General features: G+C 36.9%; 1 protein-coding gene across 5 annotated transcripts in view; it reads right to left on the bottom strand.

Annotated features, from left to right (window-relative positions):
• The window catches only part of PLCE1 (phospholipase C epsilon 1), a 148,118-nt gene that overhangs the window by 121,986 nt on the left and 7,368 nt on the right, over nucleotides 1-18,764 (bottom strand). For 4 of the 5 annotated variants that reach the window (XM_017803875.1, XM_017803877.1, XM_017803878.1 and 1 more), the window contains exon 2: nucleotides 1,981-3,581. In XM_017803875.1, coding sequence (XP_017659364.1) covers nucleotides 1,981-3,168 — 1,188 coding nt within the window. In that variant the 5' untranslated portion in view covers nucleotides 3,169-3,581. Of the gene's footprint in view, nucleotides 1-1,980; nucleotides 3,582-14,786; nucleotides 14,808-18,764 lie in introns of those variants that run through there. The other variant, XM_017803876.1, reaches the window with a different exon arrangement.

The raw sequence follows: 18,764 nt of genomic DNA, 5'->3' as shown, positions 1-18,764 counted from the left end.
TAGAATTTTTATGTAAGGGATATGCACAAATGAGACCCACATTTTCCTACTTAAAACATAAAGGTCTCTATTGTTCCATGTTACACCAGTACTGCTACGAAAACTTAATTTCTCCAACTTTTTTTTTCCTCTTGAAGAACAGAACTACTGTTCACTTAGCTGTTCCAAACAGAATGCATGCTCAAAGGGTGAGATAAGGGGAAAGGAAGAACAAATTACCACATTCATTTACTAGTTTTTCCTTCTTCCTTTGATTATTAGCATGAAAGCTTCCTACCAATGTTCATAATTCATTAAATTATTTTAACCCAGTGCATATGTTCAACAGGTCCATATATTTGTCACATCCTCTAAGTTAATTTCTATGTTTGTGTAAATCCATCTATAATGCTCGTAATATAAGCCACAAACACATAGAAATATTATTACAGAACCCATATTTGGCACTAAAATAACAGAAAAACTGTTGAGAGAGTACTTGATGTATGTTATACATAAAGAGATTAAATACAGAAGTTGATAAGGAAAAAAATAGTTTTAGTGTCCATCTGGAAGAAGAAAGAAAAGTAGTTTTAAGCCTTTTCTGACCACGTGAAAACATTCTGTGTGTTGTAATTAAGCAAAGAGTGCTTTACAGTGCCTGTTTATCTTTGCTCATTTGTAGACAGACCTTTTCCTATTTAAATAATTATTCAGTGAGTACTTATCACATTTATTTCCGAGTTTGCATATATATGCATTATAAAAAACTGTTCAAATTAAAGCCCTCACACCCTAAAATGCTGTTATGTTCAGTATTATACAGCAGCGCTGGAGAGTGGGGAAACAAGCACACATGATAGAAGCTAAAAAACTCATGTCATATCGGAAATGTCCAATGAAGAAACCTAAACACATCCTTCAGCAACCTCAGCTACAAAACATTTTCCCTTCTGTCCCCCTCAAAAACTTATAACGATAGAAATGTCCCGAGCATACACCACGTTATGTAAGGCACACAGAATCACGGTCATCCCTTCGTGGGAGCACGACCATGCACCGTGCAGTACATCTGCTCTACCAGCAAGTCTGGATAGACTAGTATAGCCAGCTTCACAGGAATGAACAGTACCACAAAGTCTTGCAGCCTGGTACAAAAACATGTCATAAACATGCTTATAGAACCCTCCAATCAACTGTTTAAGTAAAAAAAAACTAGTTTCTAGAAGGACATGAGGATATTAGAGGAGGGAACAACTGTCATGTTCCTGAACAACTAAGTCCCCTCCTCCCTTATCGCTGACAAAATTTCATATAATCCATTTGATTAGTTTTACAGTAGGATTCAGTGATCTTGGGATTTACATTTATTCAGGACCAGTTCATAAGCACAGCTTATCTGACCACACTCTCCTTTATCTTGATTCTTTTCCCCTCCCTAGCGCTTATTCATTTTAACATGTAGATGGTGTAGATCTATAATACATATAAATATATCTATTTTATAGATATGCAAAAATATAAATGTATATCATATACCTTTTCAATTTAAAATATAAATATAAAAAATGCATATACATTCTAATCTGTATATAGGTGTGTTATATTCTTATATACAAGTAATATTTAGCAAGATTTAAATTTATACATACATCTATGTATAAATATGTACCTATACACATTTTATATAGATATATGTATGTACATATATACATATACAGTTTATACACATATAAAATTATTCTTTTTATCCCATATCGTTTTAAACCTAAAGAAGTTTGAAAGATGACAATACATTTTTCTAAAAAACAGTGTTCAGCATAAGATTGCTCAGTGTGGTTAAGTGGAATATCCTGTTCAGTGTTACTAAGTATTTACTAGTTGAAGGTGCTTTTTTAATGGACAGGTCATCAGGTTATGAAAACTTAAAAAAACCAAAGAAACAAAAACAAACAAAAACCCCAAACAAAACAAACAAAAAAAACATTATGAAAAGCTTACCTCATACCATAAAGACTTTTCAAGGCAGGAATTAAACTTCCATTTTATTAAGGACTGAATTATAGTTAGCTGTTCTGTTGTAATCCTAGAAAGCTTCAAGCCACCATTGTTTCTCCTTTGCTCAACATAATTCCAAGCAACAGTTCCTATGTGCCCTGAAGGTGAAGTCCTAACAATTGCTCTCGTTCCAGTATAAACTGATTTTTTAACCTCCTTATCATTTTTACAGAAACGTCTTATTAATAGAGTAGAACGTTCCTTTTTGTTTCGAAAAAAATCCTCTTCCAACTCATCTTCACAGTTATCATTGCAGTCTTCAAAATGGCTCAGAAAGGGCTTTGAGGGCATTCTTCCAGTAAAGTTATTTCCATAGAAGTTGTGACCTGAGCACGCCACTTTAACCTTTCGTGGTGCTCTTTCCAGACATAAATACTTATCCCTTAAAGCATCTTCATACAACTGCTGCCCATTTGCATTCTCAGAATTATTTGTCAACTCCATTATGCTGCAAGTGCAGCCTGAGGAACCAGAGGTGTTACCATCACCAACGTTCACAGGCTGCAAGCAGTCATCCAAAATGAAGCTGTTGTGTAAACTGCACAAAGCCTTTGATATATTCCTTTCACCAGCACAATGTAAGTGAAAAAAGGCCACTTCATCAGGATCACCACTGTCATTCTTATTTACTGCTGTCTGGCTTCTTAATGAAGGTCCATTCATTTTCAACTGAATTTCAGCAAGCATGGCTCTTTCTAGTGAAACAGGAATTCCAGTTTGCAGGCATGCCTCTCCCCCTGCTAAAGGATCACAAGACTGATACAACTGGCTGCAGGGGATATTGCTCTTGTAGTTTTTCTGTACAATGTTACAGTTAATGTTAAGAAATTCCACTGGATCGGGGATGGAGCTACTCCTATCCCAGAAGTTTTCATTACTCTTGTCATTAGTCAGTTGTTCTTTCGCCAGAGAGAATATTTTGGGCACTGAGCCCTGAAGACTTTCTTCTTCCAGTCTGTGTAAGTATGACAGAGTATGTGTGGTTTGCCTTCCTGAACTGGCAGTATGTCTTTTTATAACACTGGTGTCCAAAGCATTTTCAGTATTTTCATCTCCAGCTGACTGAGCAGGTATCACTTTACCCCGTACCACAGAGAGCAGAACAGACGCTCTCATCTCCTCAGAGGTCATCTTGACACAGCCTTTAGTTGCCAGATGTATGCTGGGGATGGTGGGCGGGGGACACTGTCCACCAATCCTCACACCATGATTTCAGTGTAATAAAAGATTCAGTGCTAAATAAGCAGGGAACACATAGTAAAATATATATTGACTGCTTGTTCTTTTTGAACTGGCTTTTACAAAAAAGTAATTCTTTTGACTGTTGGGTTACTAGACTTTCCCAACCTTACATTAGTGGCATGAAACACTAACATTTTTAGACCAATTTCTTATTGTGATGTAGCCATTCAGCTGGTCTCTTTCCACAATTAATTCTTCTGTTATATGTAGCACACATTCTGTTGCCTCAGATTGAAGATGACCAAACATCTGCTCCATGTCAACGACGCATCTCCCCATGGGGCATCCAAAAAGTTCGTTTTCTGTAATGAAAGAAATATATATACATATTTTATATTGAAATATATACAAAGAAATTTCTTTTGTGTAAAAAGGATGACCACACAAAGTAAGTTAATTATACTGAAACCAAGAGAATTCCAAAATACACATTTAAATCCATCTTAAAATCTTACTTAACAATTTTGGAAAATTATAGTCACATTTTACACATTTTAATAGCTGTTCTCACTTCACTGTGGAAAGCCACATGACTGCAGAGAACTAATTTTACTGAAGCTGTAACACTGAAATTGAACATACAAGATAAATACAAAGGGAAAAAAGAAGATGTCTTTTCAATATTTTTTCATAGCTAAGTTAAAATAATTTTTAAACCTACACTATCTTCTTAAATTATTATTTCCCTATTCAGAACTACAACTACAATTGTTTTGGCGTTACGTGGTTTTTGCTTTCATTACATTTTCTGTTGATACCACAAAATCATGAAGACACAGTATTTTTGCCTCAAGTTTACGACTGAAAAAGCATGAAGACAGATTAGGGTAAAAGATTGAAATATTAGAAATAATCTTTTTGACCCCCCCCACTTGTATGCTTTAAGCTAAAATATCAACCTGCCCTTCTACACTGCCATTAATTCTCAGCTTCTTCCCTGCAAACAGCATGGTGGAAGTAAAACTTGGAATCAGAATATATGAGGTTACAGATAGCTCAACAAAGGAATCAGAAAAATAAAAGAAACATACATAGATAAATCACAGCGAATTAAAAAAATATGCTCTTAAAATTTCAATTTATCATATTTACCATTGAAAAATCTAAAGTGTATTATTAAAAATATGGAAAATACAGAAAGTTATATTAAGACCTAAATTTGCCGGAACAATCTAAATTCAATATAAACAAGAAAAAAAACCCTCAACTTTGAAACTTCAGCAGCAAAAAGTATCACAAAACTGAGACAAATGATGAAATCACTGGTTCAGCTAAATATAATAATTAAGTCATCTATAGTTAATAAAACACCTAGGAATGATGGGAGGGTTAAAAATCAGGAAAGCTCAATAAAGAAACTAATTTCAAGTGTAAAACCTATTTTGATACTCTTCTTGAGTAACTAAGTATTTTATTTTAATGCATATTAGACTGTTGGGTTTAATTTTTATTGATTACTAACCTTCATCCAAAAGCAGTCTGGCACAAATCAAAAGGTGAAACACACTCATTAGGTAACAGGATATTTGAGATGCTGTATTCTCACACAATTACTTGTGAAAGTGTAACTAAATGTATCATTTTGCTGGTGTAGGGTAGGGGTCACAAAAAGGGAAAGACAAATTTACAAAAAGTTACATTTTGCTACAAATCTCTGGCTTCAAAGGCAGAGAACAACACTGTTTCTTCAGACAGTAGCTAGTGAGGGTAAAAATTGCAATTTAACACTTCAATCAGGATTTCAATTTTACTGATTTAACAACCGGGAGGGTTGCAAAGGAAAGTGAGGGAGATAGAACAAAAAGCCACAAGTTTCACATTCTCCACCCATTACAAAATGCACGTGCATGCCAGATCAGCCAGAGGAGAGTCAGGATGAGAAACTCAGATCCTGTACGAGAGAGATTTAGCACCAGAAAGGAAAATAACAGCTACAGTTCATAGAAAAGTTGTGTAGAGGGAGATCGCAGTAGTTGGATAGAGTGATGGGGATGGGACTTTAAAACTAGAGTCATGTTACCAACACAGTTCACAGACCACCCTATGAAATACTGCAACAGCACAACTGTAGAGGATGTGCAATGAAAAGCAACACTCAAGCAATTCTTTGCATCTACATTCCCTGGTAGTCCCTATATCTTTAAACTGTACCCTTAAATTAATTTTAATCCACTGTCTTCAATCTTACCTGTTTCATTTTAAAAAACCCCAACAAACCAACAACACCACCACCACACACGCACAGGAAAAAAGAAAGTACTTAAGTAATTTTCTTCTACCATTTCCTATTTTCCTTTTCCTCTTCCCTGTCCTCCTTCCTCTTCAAATTCCCAGACAACAGCTTACATAACTTTTTGCCACTACACACTTGACGAAAACTGCAAGCAATCCATCTAGAAATGATCCCATCTTATTTCTTCTGGCAACCTTCCATCCCTTTCAGTCCAAATCTACATATGATGATGCTAATCAAAGGAGAAAAATCTAGGAAGGAGAAGTTGCTGTTTTTTCTCTTGATCTCTGAAGTTTCTTTCTTTCTATATCAATAACAATAATTCTTTGTAAAAGGTATAAAACATGTATATGTGTTAGTAATGCTCTTCAGTACTGAGTTTTTAAGGAATTCTGTGATCTATCAAAATGTCTCAATCTACTGATTTATTTTTCCTGTTTCAGAACAAAGATTTCCAGACAGTCAAATGAAAATAAAAGCCACCTAAATATAGTCATAAATGTACTCCCTGTAATATTGCTAAGCCAGAACAAAAATTAATGGACTGGATTGTTACTGCAAATATTATACCTCTAATTATGCTGTTTGCCAAATTAAATTCTTACAAAACATCACACTACTAGGCAAAAAGACAACATTATTATGCAACTTTAACATCATATGATGATTTTGAGATCACAAAACTGACCATGCATGTTAACTTGAATTTTTTTAGTAAAAAATTTTTTTGCTAAAACCATTTACATCATACAGTGCCCACAAAGCTCCTTCAGAGGTTAGAAGTGGTCTTTCACAGTCCTCCTTCCTTCCACATAATTTTCTCATCTCTCTCTTATGCCAAAGCTCTTCCACACGTGTCCTCCCCAAACAGCTTCTCTCAGACCTTTTTCTTTTCTCTAGAAACTATCTCAAATCTTCCCCAGCATTGGTCACCTCTCTCCTCAACCCCTGAGGCTATATGCCTGCCCATTTCTGTCTTCTCTATCTGTCTGTGCCTGTTTGAAATCCAACTCATCAAGAATAATATCTGCTTAAGAAGCTCCCACTGCATGTCCAGCTGTTCCCATCCTGTTGCGACCACCGCAATGTGATAGGGAACTGATCCATCTCAAGAATCTTTTACTCAAGTTACTTCACAGCCAGAACATCTTCCCAATCCAGTTCATAGTATGGTTGTACTAACATGTGCTACAACAGCACAAGGGAGAAAATGACCAGCATGGGGAAGGGAGGAAAACGCTGCTTAAGGTGATTTACAAGATTCTGCAATTTGCAAATGTAATTTGGTATTTCAGCTATGTCAATCTAGCAGGTAACTGCCACCAAAGCTGGCAGACTTGCTCCTTCCCTCACTCTTCACCTTTTGTTCCCATTCCCCCCATCTCACTCATCTAGAGATTATGAGTCCACAGAGTTAATTCAGCTGGCTGATTTGTCACAAAACTATTCTTCTCATCCAAACAAACTGACTCACCTTGTGGTCACATGATCACTATATTCCATGAAAAGAAAATATTAGGAATGCCCAGTAGGGACCACACGTCTCATTAGAAGCTTCAGTTTAGATCATGTTTGCTAAGATGTCTAAATGCACCCTAAACTTTTCTTTTAGTCTATTAGTGTACAAGTATGTAAAACCTCATGAAATAGCAAGTGAAAACCATGATGGTAGAGCTGCTGATCTACAGACAACTGTAAAAATATCTGAAGCTGTGGCTCTGCTGAACAGATGACAAGGGTTTCATGTGTCCCACATTATACACTTCTCAGTCTCTGCTTTCCACTGCAATCAACAGATTTCAATTTACTGTGCCCAGCAAATTCCTGAAACCGATGGAATTCATTAGACATGTTATGAAGTGTGTTAACACAGTTTTATAAATGCTATCAAGTGTAAAACTCACAAGCTCAACCAATAAAACTGTATTTTGTATTTACTGTAAAATTGCAGAATTGTCACTCCCTGTGCCTTCCCTTACTTGCCTATCTCCATATGGGTGGCCAAAGCCTAGATCTTCATATAAAATCCTCCTACAAACACATACATCCACTTGCATACAAAAACAGTGCTGAAATTATTCATAACTATATTCTTCCTGTTGTACATTCAACTCAAAACACACTGATTCACAGTTAAATCTGAATATAAAAGCATACAAAGTAGACAGCAAAGCCTGCAATGTATTCAATACGTGCTGGCATTTTCTAAAGCCACTAGATTAGCTGATGAAATCCATTAATAACTACACTGGTTCATTTTACAAGGCCTAAGTTATGTCAGAAATGTAGTGTGCTCCTTCTATCAGCAAAGGGAAGTAAAAATATAAGCAACTAGATCCAGCATTAGTGAATCACTGTGGATGCAGAGGTCAGCCAACAAAGACAAATGAATAATTAAAATAAACTGTCTGGCAACCATTCAGCGCACACACATTCACAAAATGTATTAAGTCTGAAAACATGTGACAAAAAACTAATTTGTCTACTTTTTTTTTCATTTACACTGACTGCATACACTTTAAAACTTAAAGTACAAACTGGTTCTAGTTAGAATTAATAATAATTAATAATAATATTTAATTATTTCTTATTCCCCAGACATCTGGAATTAAAGTCTACAACAGTCTAGGTAAAACATTTCATTACAGTGTTTTATCTCAGAAACGAGCAGGAGATACTAGTACAAGAACAGGGCACCAATGTGTCATCACCACTTTTCTAAAGCCCTCTTCTGCCCAGGGATTTACAGGAAAACAGCAAGCAGGAAATAGCTAGACTCTTAAGAATCACTCAAGATGTGCACAAATCCTATTTGAACAGTGGGAAGCAAGTTATAACAACATTTTATTTGGCATACAGCATCATGTGGAACCTCAGATTTACAACCAGCGTCTGTGTTTCAACAACAAGAAAGAAGAACTACAGTATTTATATATCTTGTCATTACAGTCTTTTTTCTAATTTCTAGAATACTTATCTAAACATGATCAAGTATTAGATGTCTCAAACTATGCAAATGTCTGCCAGATGGTGAACCCTCTCAATTGCTTCATCATTCATCACTGCATCAGGCAGAATCTGAAGCTTCTGCCAGATAACAGCTTCACTCTTCATTTCTTTACAGAAATTCCTTTTCTGCATGAGGAGATGCACTGAGAGAACCGAAAACTGCATTTATCTTACTGTCAGGGTCAGTTCTGTATTTCTTTTTAGATCTGATCTGCAATGAGCTGTTTAAATAAACTTTCTGTTCAGTGGTTACTTGAATTTCCTCATAAGTGACCTTATCTGAAAGCTGTAATTTCATCATCGACACTTGGATGAACAAGTTCTTCTATCTGAGATNGAACAAGTGCTTCTGGAATAAATTTGTTAATGTTTTGAGGAACTGTGAAAACAGTCTTAAATGCACAAAAAAGATTTTCGAGCACTGAGTCTCAAATTCGTAGGAAATGGGAGTGCAGCAGAATTTAAAACAAAAATCTTCAAAACACAAAATTCAATAAACTTGTCACTAGTAAGTAGATTTCTTAGAAAGATTAGATAAACTATAACAGAAAACAAAAGAATCGACATTAATAAAACATATGAAAGACAAGGATAAATAATGATTATGCAGAAGAAAAATAGGAAATATAGTGAGAAATAAAATAAAAATTTTTAGAAAAAGCAGGTAAAAATAAATGGACTAGTGCATCAGGATTTATTTTAAGATCTGGGAATTTAAAAAGTAATTATACAAACAATGCAAAAAAATTAAACATGATTAAAAATCAGGTTTAAGGTTTAAGCCAGCCTACTGGCAAGCTCTAGCCAAAGCAGCTGATCCCTCATTCCCTATCACTTTCAGTGAGGTATTTTCACCATCTCCTGAACAGGAACTCCTGCAGGGAGGAGAATCAACTAATCCAGAGGAAAATCAACCCAGGAAGAATGGAAGAGAGTCTTCAGGTAGAATTATCTGATGTCCCTCCCAACTCAATTGACAGAGACAGCATAAGCATAAAGCAGGGTGGAGACTGAGGGAGAATCCAAGACCAGAGTAGAAATGTATCTGCAGCATCTCACATTGAGACAGCTTTATTAAGTCACCAAAATACATCTTAAAAATCAATCTATAGGAACAGAGACACGTAAGTATAAAAATCTGAGAGGTTCAGGCAACACAATTATAACTAACAAATTAGCTAGACCACAACAAAACAAAGGCAAGTTCCACTACTCGAATATAATAAGAAACAGTAAGATTAGTACCAGCTGAAGTGTTCACAATTCAGATGTTATCCTCTGCTTCACTGGAATTACTTATATAATCTGCAGTGAACAGCAAGTAACACATTCACAGCACTGCCCACATGCTCTGTGTATGTGTGAGTACCAACAATCAGGCATTCAGATCCCTTAAAACACCTGTAACATCAGACTGGGAAAAAATTCAGCCATCATCCCATTTCAAGGCTTTGTCCACCTTTGAAGGCTTTATGGTTCCTCTGAATTCAATGCCAACATTCATATCTTCATTTTATCCTTTAACAAATTCTCACATTCTACAGACACACACCCTTCTTTTACGTGGTTTCTCTTTAGTCAGATTATGCCATTTCTCCTCAGTTGATAAAGCACAGTAAGTTCCTTCATTAAGGCCAGCTGGTATTAAATATGCTGGAAAATAAAAGGAAGCTCTTCTACTGATTGGTGCTCTAAGCAAAGTCCATCAAACAAAAGCAAAGAAGCAGAAGTGGAGGTGTTTTGTGTGCAATGAATCTCAATTACAAATTACTTTTAAAATATTGCAAATGGTGATTCTGTTAAATTACGGATGAAAACAATTGTTGTCATCAAAATACAATTAATAAATATGGGGGAAATGATTGTATGTATTTCCTATCATTTGCCAAACACTTCTGTGGCCTTAAAACAAAATGGAATGCTTACATACAAGCATTACTGTTCTGAGAACTTGGTTATCACATTCAAAATCTGCCACTTGGAAATATGAACCGTTTACAACTCTAAAAAGTCAACAGTAACCTGGGACTACATACTAATGTTACTTGTAAACATGGTATACTTCCTTCATTCTAGGTTTTATCAAACTCTTTCTCTGAAGAGTCATTAGCACATATGAACTCAGTATGTGAGCAGGAAAAATTACATAATTTGAAAGCCAGATGACTTCCTGAATGCAAAGGAAGAGTAAGTAGCAAATTGATTGCAGGCCTTCACTTGCAAAAAAACATCCAACCACAGATTCACAATGGCACACCAGTGACAGAAGTGGGTGTTTCATGCCCTGATCCCATTCTTTTCCTACTACAACTGGGAAAGATGCTTTTGGAGATGCTGCCTTGACCAAAGGATACTGTTTGTCAAAGTCAGTTGCTTCAAGCCTTCAGAGGTTAAAGCCTTGGTCAGCCAGCCATCAGCCAAGCCCTGCAGTGGGCTGACTCCTTCAGAGCAGTGACGGAGTAGGTTTCAGATATCACAGCATACCAACCAAAATCCACGTCCTGCCTGGAGCACCACCTGTGCCACCCAGCAAAGCTGCTCTCCCTGTACTGGGATCCAACTCCAGCACACTAGTTTCTACAGCAGTAGGTTTATTTGCCTGGACACTGGTAACAGAATGACAATTCAGCCTTGAGGTGAAGAACCATCTACCAAATATCCTAACACCATTACCTCTCATCTTCCCTTTTCTCAAAGCAGCACCAGAGAAGTCTGCATCACAAAGCAAAAACCCATGCCCCTCCAACAGGAATCTTCAGCCCTGGCAATCCTCTTTCTTATCTAGTTCTAGTTAACAACAAAGTCCCATTGATAGTAGTCTTCCTGTCTGAGCTCATTAGCATTTTTACCCAATGTGAAATCATGCCTTTAAGGTACTTAAAATGGCACACTGACATATATTTCAATAAACAGCAACTGCACCTTGCCATAAGAAACTGTCACCCTGTCAAAGTTTTAAAACTACTCCAATCCTGGGGACAGAATAAGCAACAAGAACTTGTCTTGTTCATTCTTCCTTACAACATTTTTCTCATGTGAGCACTCAAGTCTTCTCTCATTTCCCTCTCTCACTGTCCCATATTAGCTGTAATTCTAGCCACTCTGGTGAGAACAGAACAAACCTGCAATAAAAATATTTCTGAGTACTAAAATGTCTGAGGGTATGTTAAAGGCAAATATATCACTACAATTTATCTTCTGTAAACCCAAGCTAACACTTTTACTCACAGTATGCTAAGCCACAGTAGCCCTACTTAAAACATTACTTGAATAATAATCTATATGTTATTGCTCAGCTGTCATAACTGCAACAAGAGTGAGTCTGAAACCTCAGTATATGTTTCAAATGAAAACTAAACACTAATCTGTATGTGGAAAAAAGTTCAGTCATTTGTCAACTTATGCACTTACACTATAGTTCTAGAAAAGAAAAATATTTCAAATGCTGAAAACTAACATTATTAAATTATTGCACTACTCTTCCATTTTCTCAAAAAGCATTTTCTTTGTACATCATTCCTGACCTATTCATGTCATTCATTCAGGAATCATAATATTTAGTCTCTTACTCTTTCTCTTTTGAACATCTGCTATTTCATCTGCCTATTATTATCATGCCTAATAGAGAATATAAGAGTAAAAACAGGGCAAAAGCGAAACAAGGCAAGAGCAAACAAACTGTCTGCTTAGAGGGGAATTAATTACCTGCTTTAGAAAGATGTAATTTTCAGGAGACTATTGATTCAGCATCCCTGAAAATACATGAAACAATTTCTATACTACCGTTACTGTTCTAATATTGCTAGATATTGAGTACTGAAGTGAACCACTGAAAACAATGGTTTCCAGTTTTGAACTACTCAAATATAGCAAACAATATTTGCTCAGCAAGTCAACACTACATTTGTTTTTTGCCTATGATGGCTTTATCAATCACATCATTCTCTGGGAGAAAGCCCACCCTGACATCTGACTAAATCAAGCCAAGTAATCTCTAAGATATTGGCTCTTGCCAAAATTAACTGTGCAAGCGGCAGGTCAGCACATAACTGCAAATTATTTTTTCAGGATGTTGCAAGATGTTTATTATACTAACATAAAACTGATTATGTTACTAATGACCTCTAAGTGATCATTCAAAATAAAATGTTTTAATATTTTAAAACTCCTGCAGGCATCATTGTAATTCACATTATAAATACTACTTATCCAATCTTAGTCAATAAATAAATAGCACAGGAAGACAACAAGGATCAAAGTTAGGAGGTTTCTTTTATAAAATACTGTCGCATCTTCCAAGATAAAATGAACCAGACACAGAGAATATACACAGCAAATTCCATGTTCCTCAAGCTCCACTTGCATTTTTTTAACAGCTTGACCTATCTGAAGGAGAATCATGCCTGATCAACACAGCATGTCTTCATATATGATTGTGACACATTCAGGTGATCCTTTATTTGAGGATCTTTATTGCAATGAATGTCTACATCCTTGCTAAAGAAATAGAGATTTATTTGCTTTTCCTGATTATCTTTCAGAGAGTCTACGAAAATAGTCCACTAAGTATTTCTGACTACTTGTGAGATCTGTATTTACAACCTCTGTTTTAAAAATGTGCATTTGTACTTCACCCATTATTTTGGGATAAAAATATAACCTTCAGCAAGTATTCAAATTAAGTTCAGTCATCATAAAACAGCTCACTCCTGAGCTCCTTGCTTCAAGAATAGTAAGAATTTGGAATTCTAAATATGAAAATCTGTTCCCTTGATAAAATGGGACTTTATGCCAGATTTTTAGTCTACTTCAGTCTTCACAATATAGTTAATTGGGATAAGAATGTGTGGCAAAAGCTAATTCTATACTTATCTAATGCAAACAATCACTTGTTCAAAGTTTTTTACATTTCTTAAAAGTTCTTGTACTTTCAGATGAATAGAGGGAATTTTAACACAGTGAAGTTGTTGGTAAAATTAACGGGCAAGTATTTCAGAGGATATTTAATGTTCATGTAGAGTAGCTAAAGGTAAAATCTGAAACAAAAGAACACACAATAACCAAGCATTATATACCTTAGTTGCTTCTAGAAGTAATGAATACAGAATAATCATGATGTCTAAGGAAATGCCACTTGCAACTGAAGCTTTTCTTACAGCTGTGGTATAACTAAAGACTTTCTCCTATATGAACCCTCCACTAATGTGTGAACTCTCAGAGCAACTTCTTCACAGCTGGAGTGCTCTGCGAAACTTCTCTTTTGCATCTGAGTAACATTTGCATGAAATTCATTAAGTCTTCCACGTTTCTGAGATCTGCACTTTGTAATAAACCCAACTGTTACAGGCTAGTTAAAAGTTGGAAGGAAATATATACAGACACACAGTGTGACTTTGCAAAGTCATTTCCATAAGAAACTAGTCTAAAAACTGCAGTTATAATTCAGAAAGTTACACTTCCTTCTCTGGAACACCCTTTTTCACTTGACTTAACTGGCAGTATGTGCCCAGAGACTCTGATAGTATCCAAACAAAACTGCTTCATTAAAATCTGAAAATGCTACTAGGAAATCTTGCTGGGTTTTTTAACCCTAGACATACATTCCAATATTCATACACCTCAGTAATAACATATTATGTAAAAATGAGTGTTACATATATACTTTCTCAGTCAAGCAAAAAGATTTATTTGCAACCCTTTGACTGTGAATCCCTGCTGCTGACATATTACTTAACATTTAGGTCAAGAAGGTCCTGGAAGGGAGGAGGCATGTACATATCCCTGAGGTATGCCCTAAGCCTGAGCAGAGAAGGGAAAGCACCAGAGAGGAAATGGACAGTGCTGCAGCTAAACAAGCCAAAGAACACAACCACAACAGGACTGTAAAAGATAACGAACCAGCGAACGCATGCTGGAACACTCAAGGTTACTTCTGCTGTAACAGCTAAAGAAGGTGAAATTACTCCATTTTCTGTACCGTCCTTGGGCACAATAACGACACACCAGTGCTGCAACCAGCACAACATCACCACACGATGTTAACCGAGGATGGGATCAATGCAGATGTCTATTAGAGGGACTGTCAAGGTTGCAAGAACACCAAGTCCTTAAATGCCATAACCAGCCCCACCTGTGATGCTCCACAATAGGCCCAGGAGCCATTTCAGCTCAAGACTGTCCCCCAGTTCTGGGCTGAGCTCTGCTGTTGGCACCTCTGGGTTCAGACCTTGCTCTCTGCTGCTCCTGACCTTTTGACCAGACTTACCAGATCAACATCAGGACCCAATTCACCTGCTGATGCCTGTCTTGATACAGGTGGACTGGAGTAGAGCCTCAGCCTGTGGCTCATCCTTCCACTACCATCTCCTGCAGCTCCCCAGCAAGGGAGGTCATGGGCCTCACCGTCAGGTACAACCATGTGCTCACCAAAAATGATAAAAAGAAGTTGAGGAAAATTAACGATCAAGTAACTCTCAAACAGCACAATGAATAACTTCTCTATGTTGCCAAGAGCAGGGATGGGGAGGTTACTCTGAAACGCTGAATCAAACACTATCAGGCCAGTACTGAGGCAGCAAACTGAAAGATAAGGAGCAGCCCAAGGCCCTGTAATCAGGCTTCTCTTGGGCAAGATGACAACAATGACTTCATCCCACTGAGGGGAAAACCCTGCAGACCAGTGCAGGAGGAGGCTCACCTGCAGGACAGACTGTTCAAACAAGTGATGACCCTACCAGGCAGCTGAGTGCGTTATGAAGTAATAACTGGCAGGAGAAAAGATCCCTGAGGGGAGGCAAAGCAGCAATGAAAACTAATGATCTGTGCAGTCTACACAGTTTCAGCAAAACAAGGGCCTATGCTGGCAACAGTGCTCTGCATGCAACAAAAACCTATGCAATGTTTCAAAACAGTGTAAAAACAAAAAACGGTTTCAAGACAGTTTGCAAGGCGAAGCGTATCAGGGGCTTGCCACAACTGCTCAAGTTCATTGATGATACGAAGAGAAGGTGTTCACAAAAGGTAACTCAGAGTACCAGCACTCACAAGGTGCAATGGGCAGACCGAAGCTCTCCCTTTTCACAATTAATATTTTGCATTCTATACGTGGTTCTTTGTTTAAATAATAACAGTTTACAATGTGGATGGTATTACTTTCCTCTTTGATACTTTCTCCTTGCTAGGAAGCCAAGAAGGAAAAATAAGGTCGTGTGAGGAATGTGGTAAGGAGGAAAAGAAATACAGTGCCTGTACATTTAGAATGAAGTTTATGGATAACAGTAGATGACCTGTGAAAAAAGAACATATAAAACCAGCATACGTAAATGAATGCAGACTAACCTGTCCTTTGAGATTTCAAATTAAATATTGTTCATCTGTTTTTGTAGGCATGCTACTGCCACACCTCAAAACAGTTACCTGCTCCTGCAGGCCTATTTCTTTTCCATCTTTTCCAAATCAATTGGCATCCCTTAAGTTCTAGGGATTTTTTTCCCTTATTTTAATTTTTTTTTAATCAGTAGTCCTCTTATTTTATTATGAGCTTATCTTGCAAGCTACAAAGCGTCTCCTTAGACCTGTTCCTGCTAATCTAGAGGGGACCATGTCACACTCAGACCCACTATATATTCAAGACACTTTTTTACTGATTTCCAAAACTATCTGCCTTCCCTTTTTACCTACCTTTAAGAAAAATAAAATCAGCAGAATAGGAAAGACAAGCTCTACCTTCAAAATCTACCCTCTCAAAGTATTTCACAAACTTAGTTCATGAGAGTAATCTGAGAACAGGTTAAATTGGAACCAGACAGCACAGTCCTCACACTAAGTCTTCACAGATAGGTTTCTGGCTTATTACCTGTTCATTAATGCTGGCTGGTTTTATTTAAGCATTTTAATGCATTTATAAAAGCAGAAACAGCTACAGAAGGAATAATGCTAATAGTACTACAACATTTCAACATATTTTTGAAATTACAGTATATGCATTTCATCACTTCTGATTTTACATGTGACCTCTCTGAAAAATAAAGAATATATCCACTACAGAAAATATGCTATAAGTATAGAGAAAAAGCCAACAGTGAGGTGTACATTATTGATATAACTGCATAACAGTTGTGCATAATCTAGGTGTGCATAATTATTGCCTGTAATAACCATAAAACCCAAAACTCTTGCTTAGTTTTAATGATTCACTCACCAGAAAAAATTACATAGCAACCTCTACATAGTCTTAGGTACAGTTATGGTAGAAAGAATGTGTAAGAGGTATTATTACTGTACTACTTCTAAACTCTACATTCTGGTTTTTAATACTTTAAGTTCAAATATTTGACAAAAATGACTTAAATATTTTTGGACCATAACAGAATATATTAAAAATAGCCTAAATTTTATATATAATCTCCTTCATAATATTCTTATTTTACATAGTCACACATCATTCAACAGATTGTCAGATTATCTGAACACTGAAAGTTTTAAAGCCCTGTATAGGAGAGAATCAAGTACTGGAAGTGCCTACACCCAAACACACACTAAACAGTATGATAACAGCCCCTATGCTTTTTTAATTGCACACTCATTTGTATATCAAGTATTTTAAAAAAATAAGGTCTTTAGATTTAGTAGAATGAAAGACAAGCCACATGCATGAAAACTGTAATTCTGTAGAGATGGGATTTTTTGTTGATATTTAAAACTGCAAATGGAGAAAGAAAATTACCATCAAACTGATAATCAGAGGAAAAAGCTGAGGTTGACCTATACGAGTTCACTGTAAATTAGAGATCTTTTCTTGGGGGCTTTGGGCCACATCTAGCAAGCAAGAGACAGACAAGTCCTACCAAGAATGTATCAGGGACTCAATACTTGCAAAAATCTGTATGCAGAAAGATCAGAGCTTCCCTTTTTCTTTGACAGAGGAGAGGCCCCAGCTTTCATGCTTTTCTGGCAAGTAGAGGGAACATGGCCAACTTTCTTTGCATTTGCTGGCCAAAAACTGAGACAGTCTCTGTCTCAATTCAAACTTTAAGACCTTTATTGGGATGCATATGGTTGCTCGCAGAACAGAGCTTTGTAAGCAAGATGGGTAAGGCAGGAAAACCAGGAGACAAAAGCTATCTTTTTTTTTTTAATTATCCATTGATTTCTTTGAATCAAATGCATGTAAAATGTATGGGAGAGTTCTGCTAAGCGTAAATTTAAGCAAGAAGAAGCACGTGAAGGGTTTGTTGCCTTTTTTTTTGTTCAGAACTTTCCGCTTTTCTAAACAGCATCCTCAGAGCACTAATGCTGTCATACCAAACAATTTTCGCTGCTTTAAATCTGTGCACACACCTTCCTCAAGTATTTTTACAGCTCTCCCACTAACTCATAAGTCAACTCTATGCAGCTTTCTACAAAGCACCACAGCTGAAATGAAGTTCAGGGGTGCACTGAAGCTGCTGTTCAGGATAATACTGTGCTGTACCATTGTATCTGTGGAATGTTATCTTTTGTCCTCAGAAATTTTAGCCTCAAAACCAGCTTTATGTACCCAGCCAACAGGACAACTGATTGTTAAGCATAAACATTTTTGTTATCACCTTGCATAACAGAATAAAGAGGATATGGAACAAAATCAGGGATGACACAAACATGGAGGCAAGCTTTGGCCAAGTAGAATGACATTTGCAAATTCTAAGAGAATACATCAACTTGCCACTTCTGAATGGGTGAAAGTGAAGACCTTCAGAAAACCCTTTGCTGTCTATGCATCTCTACCATTAATATGCATATCAGGTAATGAAACTCCAAATAGATGTTATGATCTGAATCCTGAAAGAGAATTCAAGCAGGCATAGTAGTCTAATACACAGACATTTGAAAGATGTTACTGCATATTTTAACACTGACCTGTTTTATAGCCTGCTGTCTAGGGAACTGTCTATTTCTACAAACCACTACTGAACCTGGCGTGCAAATCTAAAATCACAGTTTGAATAGTATGGAGAATTAATTTCTAAAGAGCCCTCGCAGTATTGCTAATTCTTACAGTCATGTACTCAGAAAGGCTCTGTTTTTTTAGAAGCCCCTAGTCGTACTACTGGGCCCCTGGTGGTCTAGTGGTTAGGGTGCAGGACTCTCACCGCTGCGACCCGGGTTCGAGGGGCCCCTGGTGGTCTAGTGGTTAGGGTGCAGGACTCTCACCGCTGCGACCCGGGTTCGAGGGGCCCCTGGTGGTCTAGTGGTTAGGGTGCAG

This window comes from Lepidothrix coronata, unplaced genomic scaffold (genome assembly GCF_001604755.1).
Source record: "Lepidothrix coronata isolate B3197 unplaced genomic scaffold, Lepidothrix_coronata-1.0 Scaffold8, whole genome shotgun sequence".
Lineage (NCBI taxonomy): Eukaryota > Metazoa > Chordata > Aves > Passeriformes > Pipridae > Lepidothrix > Lepidothrix coronata.
Note: the sequence above shows the minus strand (reverse complement) of the source record. Positions and strands in the feature narration are given on the sequence as shown.